The sequence below is a fragment of the Tyto alba genome, unplaced genomic scaffold (assembly GCF_018691265.1).
Source record: "Tyto alba isolate M040663 unplaced genomic scaffold, T.alba_DEE_v4.0 Super-Scaffold_6, whole genome shotgun sequence".
NCBI classification, from domain to species: domain Eukaryota; kingdom Metazoa; phylum Chordata; class Aves; order Strigiformes; family Tytonidae; genus Tyto; species Tyto alba.
The window spans coordinates 10,687,461-10,713,540 of NW_024881327.1; the positions used below are offsets into that span (position 1 = coordinate 10,687,461).

A 26,080-nucleotide genomic window follows, 5' to 3' on the forward strand; every position below is an offset into this window, starting at 1 on the left:
GATGCTTTCTCTGCCTGGTAGCTTAATTAATTTTTCTTACCACACTGAGGCAGTGGTAGTAGTAATAAGCCAGGGAAGTCCTTGTTCTTGTTACTGCTGAAGAGGACCGTTGTGTGTGTTAGTTGAGTATTTTGAGACATTGGTTATTCAGTTGGCAGGATCTTGTGGCCAGTGGAGTAGTCGAGTACATTGATACACTGGAAGAAGAGACTGTGATGCTGGCCATGACTCCAGATGACTTGCAGGAGAAAGGTGTGGCATATTGTTCAACATACACGCACTGTGAGATTCACCCATCTATGATCCTGGGAGTATGTGCATCTATCATCCCCTTCCCTGATCACAACCAGGTCAGTGCATCACTTCTGACATCCTGCTTTTAAAGCTGATAGAAAACCCACAGATGTAAAGAGCTTTGTATACATATATATACACTGGTCTTCCCTTGTCTGTTTAGTCTCCCAGGAACACCTACCAGTCTGCTATGGGTAAACAGGCTATGGGAGTTTACATTACAAACTTTCACGTTCGTATGGATACGCTGGCACATGTGTTGTATTATCCTCAGAAGCCCCTTGTAACAACACGCTCCATGGAGTACTTGCGATTTAGGGAGTTACCAGCAGGTATGTTGCCAGTTAATGTTTATTAAACAAAACCAATACGGTTTTGTTTAAACTATGTCACAAACGTTGTGTGTAGAATACCTGAATATTTAGCAAATGTATGTAATTTAAAAATGAATTATAGCTTAAATGTTAACTTGTAGCTGGACACCTCTCCTGCAGAAAATAAATTGCTAGCGTTGCAGCTGAAAATACCTTATCCATATAGTCTGCTAAAATCTAACTGGAAAAATGCATTTTCTCTACTGGTATTTGCTAGGTTCTTCACAAGGGGTCACTGTTGACTCTTTTCTACCCAAAGCTGCATTTGTTGATACTCTGTGGTTTTGGGGGGGGGACATGGAGATTATCTCAGAAGGCATAGAACAGCTTCACTGTTGAGAATACAGCTTATTTTGAGTTACAAGTAGTGCCCGTCTGGTGTATGTGCATCCTTTCAAAGTATTTGCTCTGTGTATTACAGGTATCAACTCGATTGTAGCCATTGCATCATACACAGGCTATAACCAGGAAGACTCTGTCATCATGAACCGTTCTGCTGTTGACAGAGGCTTTTTCAGGTAAGACTTTGTAAATTTTTTAGCTGTTTAGAAGAAAAAAAAAAGTTGTCCAGAGGTTCAAGAAAAGTTCATCTGATGCTGGAAGGCATCACTCTCCAAATCTTTCCAACCTGAAAAGCTTTATTAATTTTATTCTTAGGTTTTTTTAATGGGGTTGGAGGGAGCAGCGCAATGAACATGATAAATGTGTATCTGAGCAAAACACAATGAGGAATAGCTCATCCTTTGTGTAACCTGACTTCCCACTCTGACTTCCCAACTGTTCTGTTTTGGTTTTGACTATATTTATTGTTCTTTGTATGATGGTTAAGTGAGAAAAATATTTGGACTCTTTGCTGTTATATTTTAATGTAACTCTTGCTAGTTATATGAACTCCTTAATGGCAGTATTGCAGCTTTGTAATATTGTCTTGTCTTTAGTAGCATGACAGTTACTACCAGAGAGGATTGGCATGTTCCTCTCCTTAGTAGGAACTGCTGTTGGGACAACTGGCAGCTGATGTGACTTTGTGCATTACAGTTTTTAGACGGCTGCACTTAGCTCTGCAGCTGCTCAGTGGGTTTCTAGTTATGTTAATTATTTTTTTTTGTCCGAGTTGAGCCCAAGAAATGTGTCCTTGGTATCTTGGATCTACTGCCTTGCAATGTAGAATAAGACTGTTAGACTTTTATGGCTCATGTGAAGCTTTTACAGAACCTTCCGTGTGCATGGGAACAATTGATTGTGGATAATACTTATGTGAAAGGCTGGGGCTTCGTGCTGGCAACTGAGGCAGCAGACAAAAACCCCTAAAGCCCCAGAAAGAAGCCAATATAAATTGAAAGTTTTCCACTGCAGCTCAGTTGTACTGAGTGTGGCACTGCAAGGTAGCAGAAGCCTAAAAATGCTTGCAAAATGGCAGGTATAAGAAGAAAAGTAATACGAGAGCGATACGATGATGTGAATAATTTTCAGGAATAGTAACTACTTTTGAGATTCAAGCAGATTTGAAGGTCTCTGCAGTTCATCAAAAATGAGCATGTTCTGTATAGGTACTTTGGCAATATCTGAGATGTGATCATCAGAATGCCGTCTGAAACTGGTTTTTGTCTATTTACTGGGGTGTTTTTTTATTTTCCCCTCCTTAGTGATGGTCAGATTAGCAAGACTTCAGAGGAGAGGTTGTGTGGCACGTGAACATTATTTGTTTTGGTTGTCATTAGTAACAGTAGCCATAATATGTGACAAAAGGGTGATTATAGTGAAATTGAGATGTACTGATGAAGAAAAACTGTGCTGGTTTCACTGGAGAAGGCTTTATAACTTTGTTTCAGATCTGTGTTCTATCGCTCATACAAAGAGCAAGAGTCTAAAAAAGGATATGACCAAGAAGAAGTTTTTGAAAAGCCTACACGTGAAACTTGCCAAGGTGAGATGGGGGAGTATATGAAGACTGAGTTTTTAAATTAAATTTTTGTGGGCAAGGTTGTCAGTGTTGTTGAGCTGATTCAGTTTTTATTTTTGGAGATATAAAATAGCAAAGATGTCTGTATTAATAGAAGAATACATCAGTTGATATATTTGCATAAAACTAACTTTAGACATTTTAGCAGTAGTCTGAAATTGTAAGCAAACTTGTTGAATTTCTGCAAGGTCAAAGTCAATATGCTGAAAAATTTGGGAGTCTACTTTTTTTTTTCCGCCCCCCCAAGGTATGAGGCATGCGATCTATGACAAACTTGATGATGATGGTTTGATAGCACCTGGAGTACGTGTGTCTGGGGATGATGTCATCATTGGCAAAACAGTAACGCTGCCAGAAAATGAAGACGAACTGGAAAGCACCAACAGACGTTTCACAAAGAGAGACTGTAGCACTTTCCTTCGAACTAGTGAGACTGGTATTGTAGATCAGGTCATGGTAACCCTTAACCAGGAAGGATACAAATTCTGCAAGATTAGGGTGAGCACTGACGTATGTGCTTTCTACTTTTAATCATTTTTGTTCTGTATTTAAGTTACCAATTGAATGTTTTCCTATGGCTTACAGGTACGGTCTGTAAGAATCCCACAAATTGGAGATAAATTTGCCAGCAGACATGGGCAGAAAGGAACCTGTGGCATCCAGTACAGGCAAGAGGTAGTGATTTATTTTTTTTTCCCTCTTTTTTTCCTTCTTAACATTTAATCTCTGATCTTCTTAGCATTGGAACTGCCTTTAGTTGTCTGCGGTATGTCGTCTGAATATCTACTAGGGTGCAATATATTGACTTCAATTTAGCTAAGGTATGTTTAGAAAGGGACACAGCTTCTTATGTGGTACTTCAGTGCCTTTGAAATGCTTTAAAAGATTGAATTTGAATCCACAGAACTTCTTTTCTTAAAGTTGATATTCCGGGCAGTACTGACTCTCTGGTTCCCTGCTCTAGGATATGCCCTTCACCTGTGAAGGCATCACACCTGATATAATTATCAACCCTCATGCCATCCCTTCCCGCATGACCATTGGTCACTTGATTGAGTGTCTTCAGGGGAAGGTAAGAAGAATCTTTTATGCTGCCATGTCTGAGCAGTATGAATTAAAGTGGTTTTCTTCTATTTTTTTCCTTTTTGGTAAAGATTCTACTCCCTGGTAGGTGTTAATCCACTAAAAAATAAGGATTGTTCTCCAGTTACTTCATAACAAAAGCAGGTTTCTTGGAGAAGACCTACAGTCCTGTAAATTTTGTCCAGCCAGTCAAACTACAGTGTACTCTCTCATCTGTTGCTTTTATTCCAAATATTTCCTGTGACCTAGAAAAAGGAGTAGCAAAACTGTTGATATGCTGTATTTCTTAAAAGCTCACTATAAATTGTGTAGCTGATAAACAGACCAAGATAGGCTACTATCATGGGCGTAACATCTCAAGTTCTGGCATTAAGAGTTAAAACTGTTTGAAATAGCTTAATGTTGTCTGACCAGTCTTTTGGAAATCTGACAAGCGTTTGCCAATCTCTTCTCTGCAGGTTTCTGCAAACAAGGGAGAAATTGGTGACGCTACACCTTTTAATGATGCTGTCAATGTGCAGAAGATTTCCAATCTTTTATCCGATTATGGCTATCATCTAAGAGGAAATGAGGTATAATCAAAATATCAATACACTGTATTTTTTAAATATACATTTGATGGATAGTAAGGCTTATGATTCAGTGATTGCACTGACTACTTCAGGTCCTCTACAATGGCTTCACTGGCCGAAAAATCACGTCACAGATCTTCATTGGTCCTACGTATTATCAGCGGTTGAAGCACATGGTAGATGACAAAATCCATTCTCGTGCAAGAGGGCCAATCCAGATCCTTAACAGACAGCCCATGGAAGGCAGATCTCGGTAAGAATGTTTATTGGTTTCTATACAGTGTTTTCTTTTTCTTCGAAATTTTTAGCCCTAAAAATTAGCTGCCTCAACTTTGCAGCTAGAACCTGATTAGCCACACGTTTTCATGTGTTTGGCTTAAGATGATGTACTGGGTGCAGGTGTCAAGGTTTCGGTAGCAGGAGGTGCTGCTGGGGTGGCCTCTCTGAGAAGGGCCCAGGGCTCGCCCTGTGCTGGCCACGGCTCAAACAGAGCCGCCACTGGCCACAGCCGAGCCCGTCACCGACACTGGTGGCGCCTGTGTGAACGTCGTTAGGAGAGGGTGAAAAAAACACTGCGCAGCAGCTCCCGGAGAAGGGGGAGAAAATGCGAAAGGAACAGCCCTGCAGGCACCCGGGTGAGGGAAGAAGGAAGGAGAGGAGATGCTCCAGGCGCCGGAGCAGAGATTTCCCTCATAGCCCACGGCCGAGACCACGGTGGCACAGGTTGGCCCCCTGCAGCCCGTGGAGGACAGATGCCCACCTGCAGCCCGTGGAAAGCCCATGCTGGAGCAGGCTCCTGGCAGCAGTTGTGGCCCATGGGGGACCTATGCTGCAGCAGTCTGCTCCTGAAGGATTTGTACCCCAGGGGAAGGACCCCACACTGGAGCAGGGGAAAAGTGTGAGGAGGAGGAGGAGGAGGAGGGAGTGGCTGTTATGCAGTGACTGCGTAACCCTCATTTCCCCTGTGACCATGGGGAGGAGAGGAAGGAGTTGGGAATGAAGGAGTGAAGTTGGGCTTGGGAAGAAGGTGAAGGTGTTTTTTTAGTTTTGGCTTTGTTTCTCACCAACCTTGCTCCATTTTTAATGGGCAATAAATTAAATTAATTTTCCCCACATCAAGTCTGTTTTGCCTGTGATGGTAATTGGTAAGTGATCTCCCTGTTTTTATCTCAATCCATGAGCTTTTCCATCTTATTTTCTCCCCCTGTTCTGTCAACATGGGGGAGAGAGCAAGCTGCTTGTGGGCATCTGTCAGCCAGCCAAAGTTAAACCCACCATAGATAGAGGATGATTTAATTGTTTACTTTGTTTTGCTACATAGTGGTGGTGTGGTTGTTAGCTGTCTGACATCTGCTTTAGAAATGGTTCAGCAGCACTTACAAATGATTGTGTCAGCATTCTTCCCAGTAGTTTTATTCTGAGGTGTTAGAGGAAAATTAATGCACAGCTTTACTCCTGCCTTGTAATACTGCTGTTGTGTTTCTGACAAGCTACTTGTTCCACCAACAAGAACTGATGTATTTTACCAATTAATTCAAAAGTTTTTTTGTGGTTTTGGTTTTGGGGGTTTTTTTTGGTTGTTGTTCAGGGTCTTAATTTTTTTTTTTTCCTCTTCCTTTTTTCAGTGATGGTGGCCTTCGTTTTGGAGAAATGGAACGAGATTGCCAGATTGCTCATGGAGCAGCCCAGTTCTTGAGAGAGAGATTGTTTGAAGCTTCAGACCCGTACCAAGTCCATGTCTGTAACCTCTGTGGAATTATGGCGATTGCAAACACGAGGACTCACACCTATGAATGCCGGGGGTGCCGTAATAAAACTCAGGTATGTGTGGTTTTCATCAGCCAGTGTTTCTCTTCGTGATTAAGAGGAAATGCCACTTGGGTGAACAGGAGAAATAGGGAAGTAAATATTTAAAGAAGCACCGGAACAATTGCTATTTTAGTTTCATAACTGTTTTAAGTGTTTATAATGTCCTGGTTAATTTGGATGCTTCCTTATTAATTATACAGTGTTGGCTTGTCACTTGGCAGGAAATGCTGTTTAAGTATTTTGCAGTGCAGAGTTTTCAGAGACTTTAAAAGTAAACACTTGAGAGCTTATTTTTAGAAGTAAAACTTAGAATCATAGGAATTTAGAGACATTGCCCTTGTGACTGTCTCCATGAAGATACTTCTGCTTGTGGAGCTGGGTCCTCATGGGAGGTCTTTTGTGTTGCACTCCTTTTTTTTTTTTTTTTTTCTTACTAATTAAAATTTATTTATAAATGTATAGAAAATAAATTAATGGGAAGAAAAAAAAAAGCTCTGTAGTGTATGCTTGGTTACAGAACTATGTCAAGGGAGAGTGGCAGCAGAGATAAAAATAGTTGCATTAAACAGGCTTCTTCTGTTAGGGACTGACTGCAGCAACTCTTAACAATGGCATTGGGGTTACTGAAGAGATGTGTGCTGGAAATCTTAACTGCATTTACTGCACATCAGGCACACTTTGCTACACACACGTTCCCTTGTTAAATGGCTCTTGTTGAAGATCAGATTCCTTGGCTGCAGCTTTTATTATTAAAACTGTGTTCTGGATAGCTGCCGTGTAGCCTCTATAGGCAGTCTCAGCTTCTCACCTGCTTTGTTACTGCAATTCTTGTTAAATGCTTTCCATGCATAACTTCAGATTTGCTTCTGAGCCAAAAACTTGACAAATTATTTATGTAGTGACTGGTGGAAATTGATGCTTTAGGAGTGCTTATCACAAGGTTTTTGAAATCTCTTTGCAGATATCTTTGGTGCGAATGCCCTATGCCTGCAAACTCCTCTTCCAAGAACTGATGTCTATGAGTATTGCACCTCGTATGATGAGTGTTTAGCCTTTAAAAGGTTGTTTGTCTTTTTTTTTTTTTTTTAAATGTGAGACTGAAGTGCTCAGGTTTTGTTTCCTTTTGTGTAGGTTGCATTTAAAATACAGTTTTACTCATCTGCTATGTGCTGTTCAAAAGTATGTTTATTTCCTGTAAATAGAATTAAAATTTGTAATCAAACTTGTGAATCTCTTTATTTGTGTATCTGTGAAAGCGGTGTGCAAGCAAATTGGTAATCAAAGAATATAAGGGAGTTAAGAGGAATGATTAGTGAGCTAGAAAAAGCCAGAGGTTGCAGTTTTCCAAAATACTAGTTTAAAACTCTGCAAATCAAAGTCCTCACATCACAGCTCTGCACCATCATCTGTGGAAAAACAAAAACATGTTATGCTCTGTACTGTTCCAAGGGGTAATACCACAACTGGGGCAGTAGCACAGTGAGTGAGTTTACTGTCTTAGCTGAAGGTGAGACCTGACAGCTTGGTCCTGACTCGCCTTCCCCCTTTCCTTCCTCTTTCCTTCCTTCCCCACTGCAGGGCTGCAGCAGCAGGGGGAGGGTAAGAGGTGGCGTTTTTCTGTGCTGAGATCACCTGGACATGGGACACAGACTCCCTCACCAGTGTAGTGTGTAGCTATGGAGAAGCCTGTTACGTCTGAAAGTTTGTTCCATGAATGTTATCAATTTCCTTTAAGTAAGTGTGGCTCTCCAGCTTGTTGCTGAGCTACAGCATGCTTACTTGAGAGCTTCCCTGCAGCTGAAAAGGAACAGCTGTGACATGTGGTGTGCATGTAAGAAATAAGCCCCAGGGCAATACACATGGTCCTACAGCCTTGCAGTAGTAGTTACTGTGAGGGGGGAGTAAACATCTTGTATTCTGGGGTATGAGTGTGCTGCTTATGGCACAACTCAGTAAAACTCAATTTCATTCACATCCATAAATAATATGTTTGAAAATGGATTACAGACTAGCTAAAAACCTTTAGCAAGGCTCCTATGCATGTGTGATACCGGGATCAATTTTAGGCTCGTATTTCAATGCTAGGTGCTGTTAATATTCTCTTAAAGGAAGTCTTTCAGCTATTTGGAGGAGATAGAAGGTTACAGAAAGTCAAGATTCTATCATTTGGGTAAAGCTACTGGGATTAAAACTAAAGGTTATGTCCAAAAGTGGATTTGGGCAGCACCATATTCTCTAGCTGGATGCTTTGTTCCCAGCACCTCTGCCCCTAGCATGTTTACAGTTACTGTTCCAGCTCTCCAGATTTATTCTGAAGCACATGTGGCCGTGGTACTAAGCCCTTCTCTTTGCAGCTGGAAGGAAGGTGGTTGGTTTGCCATTCAGCTTTGCATGCAGCCTGGCAAAAAGAACCTGGGTTTGAAAAGAGGCTGAGGGCTGGAGGGTACAGGCTTCAGGTCTTGCCTAAGGGCCTGCTCTGGCTTATCTGTCCAGCCCCTCCTGGGTTTGACACTCCAGCATGCAGAGAGAAGGGCAGGGACTAGGATATTTCCAGGCTGGGGAAGAGTAAGGAGGTGCAGGGACTTGACTGGAATTTAAGTGCTTGAAGTTCCCCCTCAGGCTTGGGGCTGGTTCTGCCAATACTGGTCCCAGGAGAAAAGGGCAGATTTGGAAGTATCCCGAGAACAGTGAAAAGATGATACAGATTTAGGGCTGGAAAACCAGTGGAAATTGCTTTGTAAAGACCCCAAAACGTTTTTAATTTGGTATTTTAGTCTCCGGTGCTTTACAGCACCTGGGGAGTTATTTAACAATCCCTTGAAAACTCAGCAGCTGTGCTTTGCTGGGAATTGTAGATTCATAGAACGGTTTGGGTTGAAAGAAACCTTTAAAGGTCACTCAGTCCAACACCTCTGCAATGAGCAGGGACACCTTCAGCTAGGTCGGGTGGCTCAGAGCCCCGTCCAACCTGGCCTTAAATGTTTCCAGGGATGGGGCATCTACCACCTCCCTGGGCAGTGTTTCACCACCCTCACAGTAAATAACTTCTTCAGTCTGTCTAACCTAAATTTACCCTCTTTTAGTTTAGAACCATTACCCCTTGTCTCATCCCTACACTCCCTGACAGAGTCCCTCCCCATCTTTCCTGTAGCCCCCTTTAGGTACTGGAAGGCCACTCTAAGGTCTCCCCGGAGCCTTCTCCAGGCTGAACCCCCCCAACTCTCTCAGCCTGGCCTCCCAGGGGAGCTGCTTCATCCCCCTGAGCATCTTCATGTCCCTCCTCTGGACCTGCTCGAGCAGGTCCGTGTCCTTTTGATGCTGGGGCCCCAGAGCTGGCCCCAGCACTGCAGGGGGGTCTCACGAGAGCAGAGCAGAAGGGGAGAATCCCCTCCCTGGCCCTGCTGCCCACGCTGCTCGATGCAGCCCAGGACACGGGTGGTTTCTGGTCTGCGAGCGCACATTGCTGGCTCACAGTCAGTTTTTCATCTGCTAATACCCCCAAGTCCCTTCTCTGCAGGGCTGCCCTCAATCCACTCATCACCCAGCCTGGATTTGTGCTTGGGATTGCCCTGACCCCTGGGCAGCACCTTGCCCTTGGCCTTGTTGAATCCCATGAGGTTTACACAGACCCTCTTCTTGAGCTTGTTTTGCCAAATCCAGTAAAAGCTGCATGTTAAACTGGTATTTCTAATATGCTTTTTCTTTTTTCAGAAAGCGTTAGAGGTGGTCATTCTGTATCCAATAACCGAGTAAATTGTTAGGGGAAAGAGCTGCTGAGTGTTCAACCACACTACCTACCTTTGGTCAGGGCTATTTCATGCAGGGTTTCCACAACATGGATTTTTGCAGAAGCTGTTGCCTCTCCTTTGGCATTTGACGCGTGACACTCATATTCTCCAGCATCCTCTTTGCTCAGAGGAGATATCTAGGGGAAGAAACACATCCCCCAGTAAGTATTCTGTGCATAGGTAGCGGTGATCCTGTTTTAAGGTATCTTATATAACTTGTTAATTGCTTGAGACATAATGAACAGGGTGTGTGAAGTAGCAGTTAACCCTTAGGGAACCCACACTGACTGCATGATTTCTTCTGTCTGATCTAAACAGTCGAGTTCAGATTGCGGCGGCTCTCTCCAGGGAGGTGGGGGACAAGCACCCGCTCCTGGGGATCTGCTCAGATTTCTTCCCTACTACACCAGATTACGTGTGCTGTAATGCTCCCTCCTTGTCTTTTGTTGTTTACTTAGTTTGGAGATGTGTCAGAGCGCTGCGTGCTCGGTGAGGGGAGGGAGGCAGGAAGAAAAAGCCTTCCTACGATACGTGGCATCCGGTCAGTCAGTTCAAGTGAATTCATCGGCTCAAACCCTTCCTTTTTTTCCACCTCTGCTTTTGCAAGCAGCCTGAGAACCAACACCCGAAGCTGTGCTCCCCTGCTGCCAGCTTCTCTGCAGCTGGGAGCCATCATACTTGCAATTCCCTTACTGGGGTGCACAGCAGCTCCCTCCGATGTGTGGCAATCGCCTATTAGCCCGCAGGTACTCCTGTAGCTCCGGAGGTCTGCTGAGTGAGAGCGGATGGCTTCTGTGCTTCACTGAGGAAAGGGCAGTTCTGCCACATCTATAAGGGCTCCTCGGCTGTGGGGGTTCTTAGGGATGCCTTGCCGCTGTACCAATCCCTTCCTAGATGTGGCGAGGGTCTCCCTCCTGCTAATGGCAGCAGGAAAGTAATGGCATACAGAAAGGAGATCTGTTCAAGTCTAGCATGCCCTGATCACAGAAGGCATGCTTCTGCTGCATGCTAGACAGAGGTGAAAAACTGCAACGGGTGAGACCAGAGCCAGCAGCCACCTTTACCCTCCGTGCCCAATTCGCACAGGTTGTTTTCCTCTAAATGCTGTGTCTGTTGCCATGTGTCTTCCGTGCTGTTGTTCGTTCACGAGCTGCCTGCAGACTGCGCTGCGCTGTTTGTGCAGCTCTGTGCACACACAAAGTACTTACGAGCACCCAGCCAGTCACTTCGTGCTTCTCAGGGCCCCCTCGGGTCTGGATAGCCAAGTTTTCCCGGTCCCCAGGCAGAAGCTCCATCCTCTGGACACCATACTGCCCCCGAATTATCTAAACAGAAGGGCAGAGAGTGGGTAAGAATTTTGGGGCTTATTTATGCTAGAACTGTTAGGACCATACCTGAAAACAGGCAAGATCAACACTAGTTTCACATCCATGTGTTTTGTGCAGTAGCAGTATTTTTTCTAGTGCCAGCATTTCACCTTATCCCCCCTGTACTGCAGCCCCACTACGCCAGCGCCCCGGTGCCTGTGCTGAGGCTGTGTTCTCCTCGCCTCAGCAGGAACGGATAGAGCAGCACAGCTCTCTGGTGGGGACAGTGCTGGGCAAACATGCCCTGCACCCACTCGGTCTCACAGAACTCGTGCGCGCGTTCCCAAGGGTGTGTTTAGCCCGTCGAACGATGCCTGTGTTGAACAGGGAGGCTTCGCCTGCCTGCAGGTGCTGGGAGCCATGCATCACTCCAGTTCAGCAGGCTGGAGCAGCTGCCTGCTGGCTTGGGACTTGAGGGGGGGGGGGGGGGACAGCAGGAGCTGACTGTTGTCCTCGTTTGGAGAGGCTCCTCCACAACTTTCCTAGCAATCAGGCATTTTAGCATGGCAGTAGCAGAGCACGTCTGCACGTTGCTCCCCGAATGGGCTCTCCCTGCATGACCCATCTTCTTCCCAACAGGCCAGCAACAGCCCTGTAGGTTTCTGCTGCAGCAAATGAGGCAATGCCTCCCGGCGGGCGCAGTCATTCCCCAGCGCTGCGTATCCAAGCCCAGAGCACAGCGTGGGCTAGGTGGTGCTCAGCCCTTGTTACCACCAGGTCAAGCAGTCTCTTGGCCATGAGAAAGAGGCACAGAAAGCACAGCAGCGCTGACTGTCAGGGTAAACACAGCGTCTGCTTGTAAACAAGCAGAGAAACACTGCCTGAGTCAACGTGCCTACACTGTATGCTCACCCGACAGTCTGCCCTGGGATCCCTGGGAAGAAAGTCTGCAGTCTCACAACAGAGCGATCTTTGTGCGAATCTTTTTTTTTTTTCTCTCTAGTATTCTTAAGCTAGTATTGCTTCAACTTAATTTTAAGACCCTGTCCAAGTGTCCACAAACCTGTGGCATTTGAAGAGGCTACAGGGGCCATGCAGTGGCTCTCAGCCCGACGGCTCAGACCCTTCTCTGCTCGGCGCTGGCCCCTGCCCTAAGCCAGCTGTCACCAGCGCGCCGCCAAAATCAGCGCGCTGCCAAAATCAGCACGCTGCCGGCTACCAGGGGTAACGGCCCCGCGCGGTTCCAGCTCCTGACGTGGGCCAGCCGTGTCCAGCCACCTCCGAGTCACTGCTGCCAGCTGGGTGACAGCCCGTCAAGGGACATTCCCCGCGCGCTCTGAATACCAGGCACTACCAAGAGAAACGCGAGTCCCGTTCTGCCTGGGGATCAACAAGAGTTTAGATAAAGCAGTGACTAAAGAATAAGCAAAGCCAGATGTCTGCGGGTGGACAGAACGGCACAGATGGGAGAACTCATCACAGATGTGTGTTTCTAAGGAGGGGTCTGCTACGGCCTTTATGCTTACCAGGCTGCTCCAGCTGCTTGAGGTTTGCTATGCTCTAAGAGCTCCGAGCAGGGCCCTTACCTTGTTCCAGATGAGGACAGGGGTTGGGATGCCCATGACTTCACAGCTCAGGTATATCTGTGCTCCTGTCACATTCCAGATGTCCTTAGGAGGGGTCACGATGGAAGGCCCTGCAAAAAGTGAGAAATGTTTTTAAGCACCGGGTGACTGAAAGCCTGTCTCCTTGCCAGCCTTTTAAGTGGGGTCAATCACTTCTGATGGGTTTTGAGGATGATGCGAAGCAGGTCCCTCTTTGGAGCAAAGCTTGCTGGCCTGATCCCACATCACCATTTCCCTCTCCAAAGCTACACAATGCACCAAGTGCACTGTTGACACTCAACTGGCATGGATGAAAGGACCCCGCAGGAGACAGAGTGGGTCTCACTCACTCTCCCAGGCCACGGAGAGCTTGGCCAGCTTTGCAGCATCTTTTGTCCCAGCATGATTTTAACCTGCAGCAAAGCCTGTGGTAGCTGGCTAGCAGAATTCAATGATACGCTGCGCCTGCTTTACCTGGGTGCAATACTTAGCCAAAGGAGGCTGCCTGAGCTCTCTCTGGGGGGGGAAATCTGGGAAGGGACCAGGTGAATGTAAAGCTCCGTTTTAACCCAGAGAGCTCCCACCCCTTGTTAAACAGGGAGTTTTCTCCAAAGCTAGATGGGAACAGAGCTGTTTTGCAGATCTGGCCGGAGATGTTTACCCCTCGGGCTGGGAAATGTTGTAGACGTAACCCATATCCGAGGAAGGGAAGAATGGGCTTTTCTGTTTAATCCCTCTGTCGTGGGGCTGTGTTGCAAAATGCAGCTATTATTTCCCCACGATAGGAAGTGCAGACCAAAGGAGTCCGTAGTGTTTATTTCCACTTATTGACCGCTTGAAGAACACAGCAGCTCTTCCCCGTCTGCTCTGAAGATGCAGGCAGGAACAGAAAACTGAAGCTCCCGTTAGGCTCCACCAGGAGCAGGCATTTCCTGGGTGAACAAGTATTCCAGAGCCAGCCTGGCTGAAGCCCCTGGGTATGCTGGCTCACAGACCACCGCTCATTCCCAGCCCCATAAAAGAGGGGCAGGAATCGGGTCCTGATGCTCCTTCTGGGCTCCTGAACATGCACTGACCTCAGTCCTGCATAAGCACTGCCCTGCAGCCGCGGTGCAACCCACCGCACCAACATCTTCCACCAGAAAGCTGGCATCTTTTTTCCTCTTCGGGATCTGGTGGCAGATCCACACTGGTATCACTAGCCAGAGGACATCAGCCGCCCCTCAAGCCTTAGCCCGAAGGATGCCAAGGTGGGTCCCCGCTCCTGAGAGGCTGCTGTGATCTCAGAGAAGTGTTTTCTCTTTCAAGACTTCCCTGTCCAAGAATGACTGTACACATCCTGCTGGTGGGAAGCTGCTAAGAGACCAGGCACGGCTGCAACCCAAATTCTCCTCTACAGAGGTATCCCAGTCCTGATTTTAACAGGAGATAGCTACACAGAAGCAGGTAAGTTTTATGTGTAGCCCTGGGGCAACGGTTAAAACCTTGCCTAATGATCAGCAGGGCCTGGTTTCCTGGCGAGCTTCACAACCCAGGTGCTCCTCATCTGCACGGAACGGAGCCTCTCAGCTGAGAAAAGAATTTAAGCAGCGTTTCATTACATTGCATGCCCTGACGTTGGTCGTGCTGCTGCAGTAACTGGTTCCTGTGCGCTGGGCAGGAGAGGGGTGTTTCAGAGTCAAAGCACCCTTCCCCATGTGGAAGGGTGCCGGGGTTATCCTCGCTCTAGGTGGCCCAGAGCAGACCCGAAGCTCCAGACTGTGCCCGGCTCCGCACTCCCAGCGACACCCCGCCGGAGGCTGCTGCCCTGAGCACAAGGGTAGCACAGCACAGCGGGGTGATCCGTGGGGCTGGCCCCCCCGGTGCGCTCCTGCCCGAAGCGCAGCGTGGCTCCTGCGCAGCAGCAGGGCTGTGGCCAGCCCCGGGGTACTGCCACCCCCCATGACAGGGCCACCTCAGGTCGCACGCTCTGCTCCCCTTCCCCTGCGAGGCCCTTTCCTGCGCAGCCCTGCTGTTCTTTTCCTGGCGTCCCTTGGACAATAGGGTGCTTGGCAGCTCTGGTGGGACCTGGATGTCCCCAGCAGATGTGCACCCAGCATAGCCTGCTGCTGCTCTCTGCTCCAGCCGTGCAAAACCCCCCCCACATGCAATGTGCCCTTCCTAGGGCAGAGCCTGGGGTCTGTCCCCGAGAGGCAGGGCTACGTTTGCCCTTGTGTGACACTCTCTTCTTTATCACAGGTTGCTGGTGTTCTCCACCAGGCAGGAGAGAAACACAGCTTCCCCCCAATGACCACCATCTCCCAGTGCAGAGACATTCTGATTCTTACATTAAAAGCCAGGCAGATTTTAAGGCATCGTCATGCTCTTCCAAGATTTGTCTCAATTCTTTTCGGGTTGGGAACTGGCAGCATTCAAACCACCGCTAAATCCACTGTCTGAGGCATCTCAGTCTTTGTTGCCACTGAGTTTCTCCCTGTGTCAAGGGCCCAGGCACTCCCTGCCCATGGATGTTTGCTCGCCCTGCCAAGAGCAGGCCACATCAGGACTTTTCTGCAGCCAGGAGGGAATTTCTACCCGCCCCCTGTGTGAGGAAAAATCATTTAACTTCCCTGGAAAGCTGAATTGACTGCACAACTTCAGCGCAAAGCTCCGTCTGGCTGGGCACAGCAGCCCCAGCACAGCAAGAGCCTGGCTGTTACAAGGCAGCCCCCAGCCCGAGCTCGGGATGTGCATCCTGACCTAACCAGGAGGAACGTGAGACTCTGCCTCTGGCTGCAAAATGAACCAGGAGCGTTCACAGGCCTCCGCCTCTATCTGGCACAGACCTGAGGCCAGGAGGGAATACACATCCCGAAAGATGCAACAGTGTCATGGGAAGAGTCGGTGCGGTCTCTTGGGGTATTTGACTTAAAGCCAGACAGCCAAACGTCTACACTAAAAATAACTGAGAAAGGCCAAAAAAGTCAGCAGACTTAAAGCCAAAGAGCAACAGGCCACAGAGTCCCCCCACAGCGAGCTGACACCCAGGTACGTGGCAGCCGCCCTGCTTACTGCCTGTGTTGGTCCCACTCACGCTCTGTCCCACAGTCCCCCAAAGCAGCCAGAGATGGACAGGGGACACGCCAACCTCCCACAAGAGGGGAGGCAGGGGATGCCTGAGCCTTGCAGGGGCTTCAGAGGATGTGAGGACATTCCCTCCTGCCAGTCACCCCTCTTGCTTTCGGGGGTCCTTGTGAAGGGAGCGAGGCCACCGTGCGCTCAGCAGGACTGGACACAAGCCCACCTTGTAACAGAGCGGATGACTCGATTCCCGCCAGCAAGGAGCGCCCTGGCCCTCATCCTACAGCCTGCATCTCAGAGGCCTTGCTGCTCTGCTCGCAGCACTGCCCACAAAGGGGAACACTTCTCCGTCCCCTTCCTTCGGGCTGGGGACCTGTGGGTGGCACCTGCTGATGAAAATGGTCACCACCACCAAGGTGGCCGAGTGGGTCTGCTCCCCGGCAGGGACTGAGCCGGGGGCACGGTGGATGTACAGGAGCCTCCCTGCCCCTGCTTGCCCTGCCTGTGCAGGAGCTCCTCTGCCAAGAGGAGAGCAGGGGCTGTTGATGGAGATCAGCTGCTCTCCGCAGGCACTTCAGGCATTTCCTCCCTGCTCTGCCCATTGTTCCTAAGACAAATAGCTCTCCCTGGCCAGCGAAGGGGCTTACTTACAGAGCCAATGAGCTCACACACCCCGGCAGAGGAGCCTGAAAGCCCTGGGACTGTTTTTTCTGCAGATCAGAGGGAACTGACAGCCCACGTTATGTCAAAAAGGAGCAGCTGGAGAGGAACTCCCATTGCTGTTATGTAGCTGCTTTTCTGCCACAGCAGCACGAGGCAGAGCCTGTCACTTCCTCGATGAGGTTATCACTTGGCATCTGTTCTGGACACCCGTCCCATGCCGGGCACCTCTTCGCTGCTCAGCCACAGCAGGCAGAGAGCCAGCATCTCCCAGCCCACCCACCTGCCCTTTGCTGGTACCTGGATGGTCCATCACAGCTCAGGGTTAGCTGGTCCTCACTGATCCTCTTTTGGGGTCCACACACACACACACAAATAAATCACACCCCAGTGAGCAGAGCAGGAACTTTTTTTTTTTTTTTTTTTCTAAAATCAAGGGGGCTACAGGTACATCACTGAAGGCAAAAATAAGCTCGACACTAAGCACTGTGGGCTATGCCCTGGTGCTTGGGTCCCGGCACATGAAGCTGTGTACCACACGCCGAAGCTCGCGTGGGTGCCAGCCTGGTTCCCAGCCAGCCCACCCGAGCACTGCCTCGCCGTGCCACAGCCCCCAGTGACACAGACTGGGAACGCTCCCCCGCGAGACTGCAAGTGAAAGCAAATGCTAGACCCTGTACACCCTCACAAGCTCTTGGCCTGTCTGAAAACAGACCCACTCCAGTCTCCTAAGCCGCTGGGAAAGTATTTTCTCTTCGAAATGACTTTATATGGAGAAGGGGAAACCTTCTGTAAGCAGCATCTACTCATTCTAGCTGGCCTGGCCTCTGCTGCTCCCTCCCAGGTCAGTGCTCCGTGAGAAGCAGCCGCAGACGGGAAGTACAAGCAGCTTCTGGCCTTCCCCATTCCCAAAGCTACTCGCTGGTTTCTGGCAGATTTACAAGTCGCCTTCTTTACCTCCTTCTGAAGGCATTTCTCCCCCTCCTTTAACCTTGCCCTGAAGAGACTAAGGAGTTACAGAAGAAAGCTCCAAGGCATCCAGACTAAAGGAGATGCCGGACGCTAAGCCTATTTGGATGGTCCCCCGCAGACTCCAGCAGCCCCACCACCCTGGAAAAGCTGCAAATGCGAGCGCAGCTTTGCCCCCAAGCCCTGGAGGTTTGAGACTGAGTCAGTGTCAGGCAGGGCCCCGGGGGCCACCATCTTTCTGCCACGAATCTCCTCCTGCTTCCCACCCCACCGGGCTCGGCGCGGAGCAGACCGACACAGCTGGAAATCCCATCCCTGCTGTTTTACCGCGGTTCGGGAACGCTGCCTTCAGAGACCTTGTGCGTGACCTTCATAGGGCTGCTTACCAGCCCTCCGCGGGGGAGGCTTTTGTAGAGGCTGGGAGGGGGGAACGGGGTGGCCCCAGACAGAACAAACCCCCCAAGCCCCTTACCCAGCGGGCAGGATGGGTCCCGGCGTGGGTCCCAGGGGAACGGCAGCGCTGCCGCGTGCCCCGTGCCCAGCTCGGCGCTCTGCCGCGCCCAGCACCGTCCTCAGCAAAATCCCAATCTCCAAGCTGGGGCAACGGGGAGGCCAAGGTGGCTGGGGCTGCCCTGAAGCTCAACTGCAAGCTTCTAACCACATTCGCCCCCGGAATCCGCCGAAGGAGGAAAGGGCGAGCCCTCTGAGCGGAGGTGACACTGCCTTCGCTAGCGGACTGCCGCAGGCCAACCCCTCTTCTACCTTTTCTCCCCATCTTGCCCTTTTTTCCCACCTCCCCTTCCTTTTTGCCAGTCTCTGCAGCATGCTGTCCCCGGGATCAAACAGGCAGTAGCTTTCTGCAAACACGCTTGCTGCTTCCCAGCCATATCTGGACGCGCATTTGGGTTTCTTTGTCCCAGACCAGCTCTATCAAGAAACTTCTCCCAGCTGCCATCTCCCCTCTACTCTTTGCGTGACCTTGGCTCAGTTTCACTAAGGAAACCGTCATTATGGCACAAGGACAACTACGAGCTAAAGCCTGGAAAGAATGTGAAAAGCTTGCAGTGGGAGACACAGAAACAAGGCATGGCAGCGTTTATGCATGGAAAAGCAAGCAGGGCTTTCAAAAGTCCAACCTGATTAGACTTGTTATGTGGTAATCTATTTAATATGAACCTCAATCAACCTCAGCCCAACAAAGGATTAAACGCATTTTTTTAAACACAGAATGCCTTTCCAGCAACAGAAAAAAAACAAACATGGGGAGGAATCTGCTGATCTGTAATCATTCCTTCCTAGTGATTTTGGATATGCTATGATGACGACTGAGAATGAAGACACAGGTAAAATATGGAACCCTCTTGGGCAGTGGAGGTGTTTTCATAGTCCCTGGAATTCTGGTGCCCTCCAAGTCTCTGAGCTGCTGAGTAATATATTAAACAGCTTCCATAATAAGATTTTAGCACAGTAACCATAAAAACTCAAGCTCCAATGAACCAAAACCTTTACAAAGAACTGAACACCTTTTAGGGAGGAATTTATGGCCAATCCTACAGTGGTGGAAAAACACAAAGTTACATAAGAATTTAAAAAATACCAGCAGAAAGCTTCAGCCCTGCCTCAAAATCCCAATGCACTGTGTGCCGGGAAAGCAAGCACCATACTGAAAAATATCACATCCCCACACCATGACCATCTAAAAGGACCCTCTGGTACAAGACAAAAGGTATAACCCCACCACAAACCTGCCCAGCTTTGCTCTTCCAACCACAGATGACTTAGCAAAAACTTCTCTAAATCTCTTCTTTCACCAGCAAAGAGAAAAGCACTCATAAAATGTGGATATATTCTTTTAAGTCGCTTAAAATCCAAGAAAGCAAGAATGGGAGGAAAGAACTACAGTGATCTAAGCCACTTTTTAACTAAAAAACACAAATCCAGAAGAGTTTCTTGCAAAATGTGATTGGATATGAACTGTACTCTCTGGTGTCTAAAAGAGTTGGGAACCTTTAAGGCAGATGTATCAGCAGATGAGCCAGTGTCAGTGATAACAGCAGTCTGCCATCTCCCAGAGTGTTTTCGCTCAAACCCCCTGTTTCTGCTCTACTCTGGCAGTGGATTAAAAAAAAACAAAACAAAACAAAACAAAACAAAAAAACCCCAACAAACCACCCTCAAAACTAAAATATTTCTGGCAAAACCTCAACAGATGAATTTGCATAGAATGAGCCAACAAATATGATTTATGTTTCTAGTTTTAAAATTGACCTGTGGGAACTCAGCACCTCTTCATTTGCAGTGCAGATGTGGGACACGGAAGCACCAGAAAAGCAAAACCACTGATGGGGTAAAGTGGCAGAGATTTTGGGGGGGTGTACTTGCCCCTGGGCCTGTCAGTCTCCACGAACCTACATCTATCAGACCATTTTTTAAGCCCTGTGGAGAGCCAAGAAACCTTGCACCCACCTTTTCCTGAGCCCCAGAGCTGGCAGGTGGCACCTTAGCAAAAAAAAAAAAGTTCTAAGAGGGATGCTCTCTGGGCTCCTGGCAAACAGAACAGTTCACCTCTGGTGAATGGGATCTCTTTGCTGGTGAAAGAGAGATTTAGGCAAGTTTAGTGCTGGTTAGAGTCAGCTTTAAAAGAATCTCTCTCCTGGTCTTGCTGTCATAAGCTCTGGAGCCTGTGGGATGGATCCTGTAAGTTGCTGAGCCCTTGTCACCATAGGGCAAACCCCTGCACCCTCCCAATGCTGGGAAAACACTTTCATGGAGCCACAGAGATTCAAGCCACGTTCAGCTCAACAGAAATAGAGCAGGATGTTTGGTGAGCCAGCAAATCTACCCTTCATGCAGAGAAGCCCTGAGTTTCTACCTCCAGGAGGTCTTTGTAGGGGGTTCAAAGCAGCCCCAGTTCCCTGGAGGGTGAAACGCTGTCCTCTGGTGTGCGCCGAGAATCTGCTTTGTGGTACACTGCATTTGGGCAAGAACAGGCACTTGGCTTCCACCAAGAGAGAAGTGAGCATAAAATATAGACAAAGCCTTGACTCACAATGGCAAAATAACCTGGAGACCCCAACCCCGCTGGGACAAGTATCAGGGACTTCAAACTGTAAGGCCTTTGGGTTGTAATAAGGCAACTTCAGCAGTATTTCCAACAGTCACAGCATGTTCATTGAGGCAGGTATTTGCTGGTAGCTAATGATAAGAGAGACTCGGGGTTATTTGCCTCTTCTTGCACTGGTTAGGCAACAAGTCTGTGCCTGGTATTTTTCAGCTCAGGGAGATCGTCGTGCCAAAAATCCTGCTAGCTTTTTGATGGGGGTTGGTGCTTTGAGGTTGTTTTTCCTCCTGGCTTAAGCTGAGCCACACAAGCCTAATTCTTTATGCCAGCTGGCTTTGCATGGCAGCGGGTACCGTGGTCCTCCAGCCCCAGGTCCTAGCTAGCCGTAAACAGCCTCAGTGTATGCACTGCAAAACGAGTTTCAGCCTAAATCGCTGAAGCCCCCAACTCCGTAAGAGGCTGTTCTGAGCACTCGTGCACAGCTGGGTGATGGCAGTGGCAGAGGACAGTGTCCCCTCCTGCCGAGGGGGCCACCGGAGCTGCCACCCCTGACTGCCTGTACCTGCCCCACCAGCAGCTTCTGCTTTGTGCCCGGGCCTGCCCTGCCTGCAAGAGCTGGCCGCAGACCTGAGCGTAGCTCTGCATATTCATGTGCAGAGAGCAAAGGGCTAATCCATTTAAAGGCAATGCCGGAAAGCATCTGGAAAACTTCGCATCATCCACCTCCTCCTGCACGGCCTCAGCACTGCCATTAGCTACGAAGAGGGTGCCGGGGTGGGGTGGCAGAGATGGGATGCGGGTTGTGGCTCCCTGGCAGGGCGCGGGGCAAACCCAGAGCCAGCTCTGAGCGCAAGCGCGAGGGCACGGCGCAAGCCCAGCCGGGAGCGAGCCCCACGGCATCGCTGCTGCCCCCCCAGGGAGAGCGCAGGCAGCTTTGCCGTGCCCTGCGCACACAGCACTGACGGCAGCCAGGCAGCCTTAAGGAGCTGAGGATCAAGCAGGGTGCCTTTTTCCAGCCGTTCCCAAGGGTCCTGCCCATGCGCAACCCACTCCAGGAGGGACTGGATGGATCCCTGCACCTGCCAAGTGCAGGTATAGGAAGGGTTATTTCCATCCTCTCCAACTCTTCTCAACTGTGTCCTCCTCTGCCCTCCAGCAGGAAGTTCTGGCTGCAACGGAAATATCTTTTCCTGCATGGCTTCACTATTTTTGTACAAAGAACACAGGCATCAGATCCGAGAGGTCTGGGAAACAAGCAGCAGAGAGAGAATCCTGAGGACAAGGTCGAGGCGAATTATGTAGGGCCAAGAACTGGCTCCTTCCTTTTGCTATTTAACAACAAAGAAACATCCAAGTTTTTCCCAGTCGGCAGGCAGTGTCTCTTAGCAAGCAAGCACTGTTGAGCATTGCACAGAAAACCCTGCGATAGGCACCATGGTGAATATGGAAAGCTCAACCGAATATGCGTTTGGTCAGCTTTGTCAAACATCATTTTAATGAACTTTAATCCCCTTGGAAATATATATAGGGTGGAAAAAGACGTGTCTCAGGCAGTATTTTGGATGTTAAGCCTTATGTAGCTGCGTGCTTTCTTTCCAGGCAGCCTTACTCATGCCCACATGGTGTTGGTTATGGCAAATCAGTAGGACTGCCCCTCCCAGGGGATACACCTCCCTCGGACCCTTTGAATACCTGGTACATATGGGACAGAGAGGGAGACAAGGCAAGAGAGAGGGTATGAAATGTGACGTCAGTTAACCAAGGAAGTCAAAGCCTTTTAATTGCTTGTGGCTGATCGCTGCCTCAAGCATGTATTTCAAGGCAGAAGAGGAGATGGCTGCGGTAAGCCTCATTCCCACCTTGCCTGGGAGGCGAGGTTTGAGGAAACGGCGTCAGGAATCAAGAGAGGGATCAACCGGCAGCGTTTGCTCCATTCGCATCTGCCCCTGTGCTGTCTCCTGCCCTGCCACCCCCAGCGTGCTGCAGGGCTAGGGTGGGCGAGGAGGAGCAGCTATCCCAGATGTGTTCCCTTCTCCCGCTGGATGCCCCATCTCCAGCTGCAGCCCTTCCTGCCGACGACAGCAAAGGCCAGCGGCAGCCGCGGCTCTGCGCTTCCTCCTCCCGAGCAAAAGCTTTCAAATAGGATATGTAAAACAAGCCCTCCCTCTCCAGCTCCACTTAAAAAAAAAAAAAAAAAAAAAAAAAGCGATTAATCAAACACAGTTAGGACCCACTGCTGGAAACATGTTTTTCTGGATTTCTTCTCAGACTTGAGAGGTCGCTCGCTCTTGGACCCAAAGGATGCGATCCTGATAGTCCAGCACATGCATGCAGACCCCTCAGAGCCCATCTGCCATGAGCAAGGAGCCCAAGTGCCCTGTCCCCCAAGGACTCTCTGTACAGAAGCTCTTGCACACATGACTGATGCAGGCAGGATCTTGCCTGTTGGTAGTTTCCCTGTGCAGGATCCCACCCTAGACAGGAGATCGTGTCCGTCTGTGGTAGGAAATGGCAAAAGCCAGAACTTCCACCCTTTGACTCCCACAGCATCTAGGTTCTTTTGGAAAACCCAGAGAAGTGCTGTCTCCTATCGGGAAAGATACTGAAAGAGGTTCTACTCTGTGGGGCTGATGGGATGGATGTCCTCTCCTGCCACTGTTTCAAAATTCACGTGGACATTACAACTCCCCTCCCCACCCAACAGTCCTAACTGCCAGGAGGCCCTGAGGGCTACAGAAATATTTCCAGATGTCTACGTGTGTGGGCCTCAGCTTCAAGCCACAGTGCGATGCGTATCATCAGAAGAAGGTCCACAGCACCGGGAAGGTCCCTGCCAGACAAGGGAAGTCTCAGAAGAGTCAGTTGAGACACCACTGCTGAGCAGCCCACGTCCCTCCTTCTCCCTTCCCCGAGATGCTGGGTCAGAGCTCTCCCAGCAGCAGGAGCCAAAAGAACAGCTCCCCAGAGTGACAGAGGGGACATTTTGCCAGTGGCTTGGCAAAGTTCTTCAACAACAGTTAACGGCCTGCAAAGGTATCTTGCTGCACATTTGCACACCCGAAGGGACCTTCTGCAAGGAAGGGATGCGAGCTGTGCGTGGAGTGGCTGTCCCCCCACTGTGACCCTCTTCAGAGAAGCTGCCGCCACGATGACCAGAGGACGGAGAAAGTCTCGAGGGAGCTGTCTGAGGCTGGCGGGTCGGTGGCCTCCCTTCATTCTGCCGAGCGGCTCGCGTTTGCACTGACCTCATCAAATTCCATCTCCGTAGTCTGAGTCAAAGCCCCACCAGGCCAAGCCAGCGTCCAGCCTGGGGCAGGCGCAGGGAAGTGCAGCCAAGGGTTGGGACAGTAGCTTACGATATGAGGATCAATATCTGTTTTGCCACAAACTTCCAGGTGACTTTGGGCAAAACAAGTGAGGATGCAGCCCTCTTCTCAAGTACGCACCTCAAGCACGACCTCAGATGTCTTTTGAACACATCGGCTTGCTTGGCCTTGGCTGGCAGGGCCAAGAAGCAGTACGGATTTTTAGGACTGCTGCGACCATCTCCCCCGCGTCTGCTGGGCAGGAAAAACTCCTTCCACGAGGCCTCTGCCTTCTAACCTCACCCCACAGTAGCCTGAGGGCTGAAGCTTCTTCTCTCCAGGAGTTAACACTGTACCATAATGTTTCTGGCTAATCTGTAAGCCTGATGTTTTGCACAAGGTTTGTGAAAAGCCACGCAGGGCATTTAATGGGCAACGTCAAAGTGCATAACCCAATCCTTACCCAACCTTTCATGCTTTCCTTGGGAGTTTCAGAAACATTTTTTTTGCAAGACATACTTGGCCTCAGCTATGGGAAGAAAGAGAAGGAGGAGGTGGAGGTTGTGACCCTACGCATACCGTGTTTATGAAAACACTCCTCCACCAAAACTGCACTGGCGCTGCAATTTTGTCCTTGAGATGTTCAGTAAACGGCTTGCGTGCCGCGTCCCACTCCTCTCTCCCTCCCGCCCAGCAAAACCCGCTCTCAGAAGCCAGGATATCTAGTAGAGGCATCGCAGCAGAACAATTTGTTCCTCAAGCCCCGTCCCTAAGCAAAAACTTGGGAAGAATCAAGCTCCTGGTTGGAAATGCCGCAAATGCAATCTGCTGTGTGCAGCTCACAGGAAAGGCAGTGCTCGTTTGAATTTCTAACCAAAGCAAGCCAGTGAGCGTTGGCTCTGGATTTCTGTGGCTTTCACATCCATTTAATAGTTTCCTTTTCTCACTGTTTGCAATCTCCCTCTGCCCAACCCCCCCCCCCCCCCCCCGGATAGCTCAACCCTTTTGTCCCATGTCACAACATCCCAAACTGGAGGCTGCGGGCAAAGCACGGAGAGCAGAGCAGCGTCGTTCCAGCACAGCTGGAGAGTGGCGAAGCTTTTCTGCGTTTCTGGGGCTGGGCTGGAGCCTTACTCCAAGTTTAGGCAGCATCATCCGACTGGGTCTCCCAAGTCCATTTAAGGTGGTTTCGAAATCATCCCGACTTTACAGCCAAGCACGAGGGGCGCTTGGGACCCGCGTTTTCAGCGGGGAAGGCAGACAGCGCGGCGGGACACCCGCCCCCCCGCGACCGGCGCCGCCGGCTGCGCCCCCCCCCAAACCCCCCGCGCCCTCCCACGCCGCGGCCCCCGCGCCCCCCCACGCCGCGGCCCCCGCGCCCACCCACGCCGCGGCCCCGCACCTTGCTCGCAGGCTCCCTTGCTGCGCTGGCTGATGGCGGGCTCGCCGCGGCTCTGGGCGCGCAGGCTGGCGGCGCGGAGCTGGCAGCCGCTGCCGTAGGTGAGCCCGTCGCTGCCGCACACCGGGTAGCGGCTCTTGCAGAGGCACACGCCGGGCGGGCCGGCGGCGGCGGCGGCGGCGGCGGCGGGGGGGGACCCCGGGCCCGGGCCGCCCTTGGCCTTACGGCGCTGGCGGCTCTTCACGCACTCGAGGCCGGGGGCGCAGCGTCCCCCCGCCGCCGCCCCGCCGCAGCCCTCGCCCTCGCCGCGGCCGCACTGCCAGCAGCAGCCGCAGCCGTCCCGCACCCGGCCCAGCGGGCAGCCCCGCGGCGGCAGCGCCGGGCACCGCGCCGGCTCGCAGGGCCCGCAGCCGCCCGCCGCCGGGGCGGGCACCGCCAGCACCGCCAGCAGCACCGCCGGCAGCACCGGCAGCAGCAGCAGCGCGGAGGGCGGCATGGCGGCACGGCGCCGCCCGCCCCCGCCAGGCACTTAAACCGCTGGGGCGGGGGGGGGGGGGAAACCCCTCCCCGGCCGCGCCGGCCCGGCCCCGCGGTGCCCCCGCCCCGGCCCCGCTGCCCCGGCCGCCCCGCGGCTCTGCTCCGGCACCCGGTTTTACTCGCCGCCCGCCCCCGCGGAGCGGCTCGCTGCCGCCCGAGGGACGGGGTCGGTTTCCTGCCGGAGCGGCGGCGAGAGAGGAAAGGAGAGCCGGCCGGGATGCTCCCGCACGTACTGGGGGCAAAGCCGTGGCCCGCTGCCGCCTTTCACCTCGGCTTGTGGCAGCCGCCCCGGGGC

At 50.6% G+C, this 26,080-nt stretch overlaps 2 protein-coding genes across 2 annotated transcripts in view; one reads left to right on the top strand and one right to left on the bottom strand.

Moving 5' to 3' along the window:
• POLR2B (RNA polymerase II subunit B) overlaps positions 1-7,312 on the top strand; it is a 23,757-nt gene extending 16,445 nt beyond the window's left edge. The window contains exons 15-25 of the mRNA XM_032983308.2: positions 152-350; positions 458-626; positions 1,090-1,186; positions 2,501-2,595; positions 2,879-3,129; positions 3,217-3,306; positions 3,596-3,703; positions 4,173-4,286; positions 4,379-4,539; positions 5,912-6,107; positions 7,057-7,312. Coding sequence (XP_032839199.2) covers positions 152-350; positions 458-626; positions 1,090-1,186; positions 2,501-2,595; positions 2,879-3,129; positions 3,217-3,306; positions 3,596-3,703; positions 4,173-4,286; positions 4,379-4,539; positions 5,912-6,107; positions 7,057-7,146 — 1,570 coding nt within the window. The 3' untranslated portion in view covers positions 7,147-7,312. The remainder of the gene's footprint in view (positions 1-151; positions 351-457; positions 627-1,089; positions 1,187-2,500; positions 2,596-2,878; positions 3,130-3,216; positions 3,307-3,595; positions 3,704-4,172; positions 4,287-4,378; positions 4,540-5,911; positions 6,108-7,056) is intronic.
• Positions 7,263-25,770, bottom strand: IGFBP7 (insulin like growth factor binding protein 7). The gene is made up of 5 exons (XM_042808439.1): positions 25,252-25,770; positions 12,777-12,886; positions 11,092-11,208; positions 9,894-10,020; positions 7,263-7,501 (listed from the first exon to the last, which is right to left on the bottom strand). The coding sequence occupies exons 1-5, from the start codon at positions 25,742-25,744 to the stop codon at positions 7,482-7,484; spliced, it is 867 nt and encodes a 288-aa protein (XP_042664373.1). The 5' UTR covers positions 25,745-25,770; the 3' UTR covers positions 7,263-7,481.
• Between the last annotated feature and the right edge of the window lie 310 nt (positions 25,771-26,080).

Coding starts and splice junctions, on each gene's coding strand:
- IGFBP7 (XM_042808439.1), bottom strand. CDS start 25,744: ATGCCGCCCTCCGCGCTGCTGCTGCTGCCGGTGCTGCCGGCGGTGCTG. Junction 12,887..25,251: donor CAAGGGAGCCTGCGAGCAAG/GTGCGGGGCCGC, acceptor CACTTTTTGCAG/GGCCTTCCATCGTGACCCCT. Junction 10,021..11,091: donor AAGTGACTGGCTGGGTGCTC/GTAAGTACTTTG, acceptor TTCTTCCCCTAG/ATATCTCCTCTGAGCAAAGA.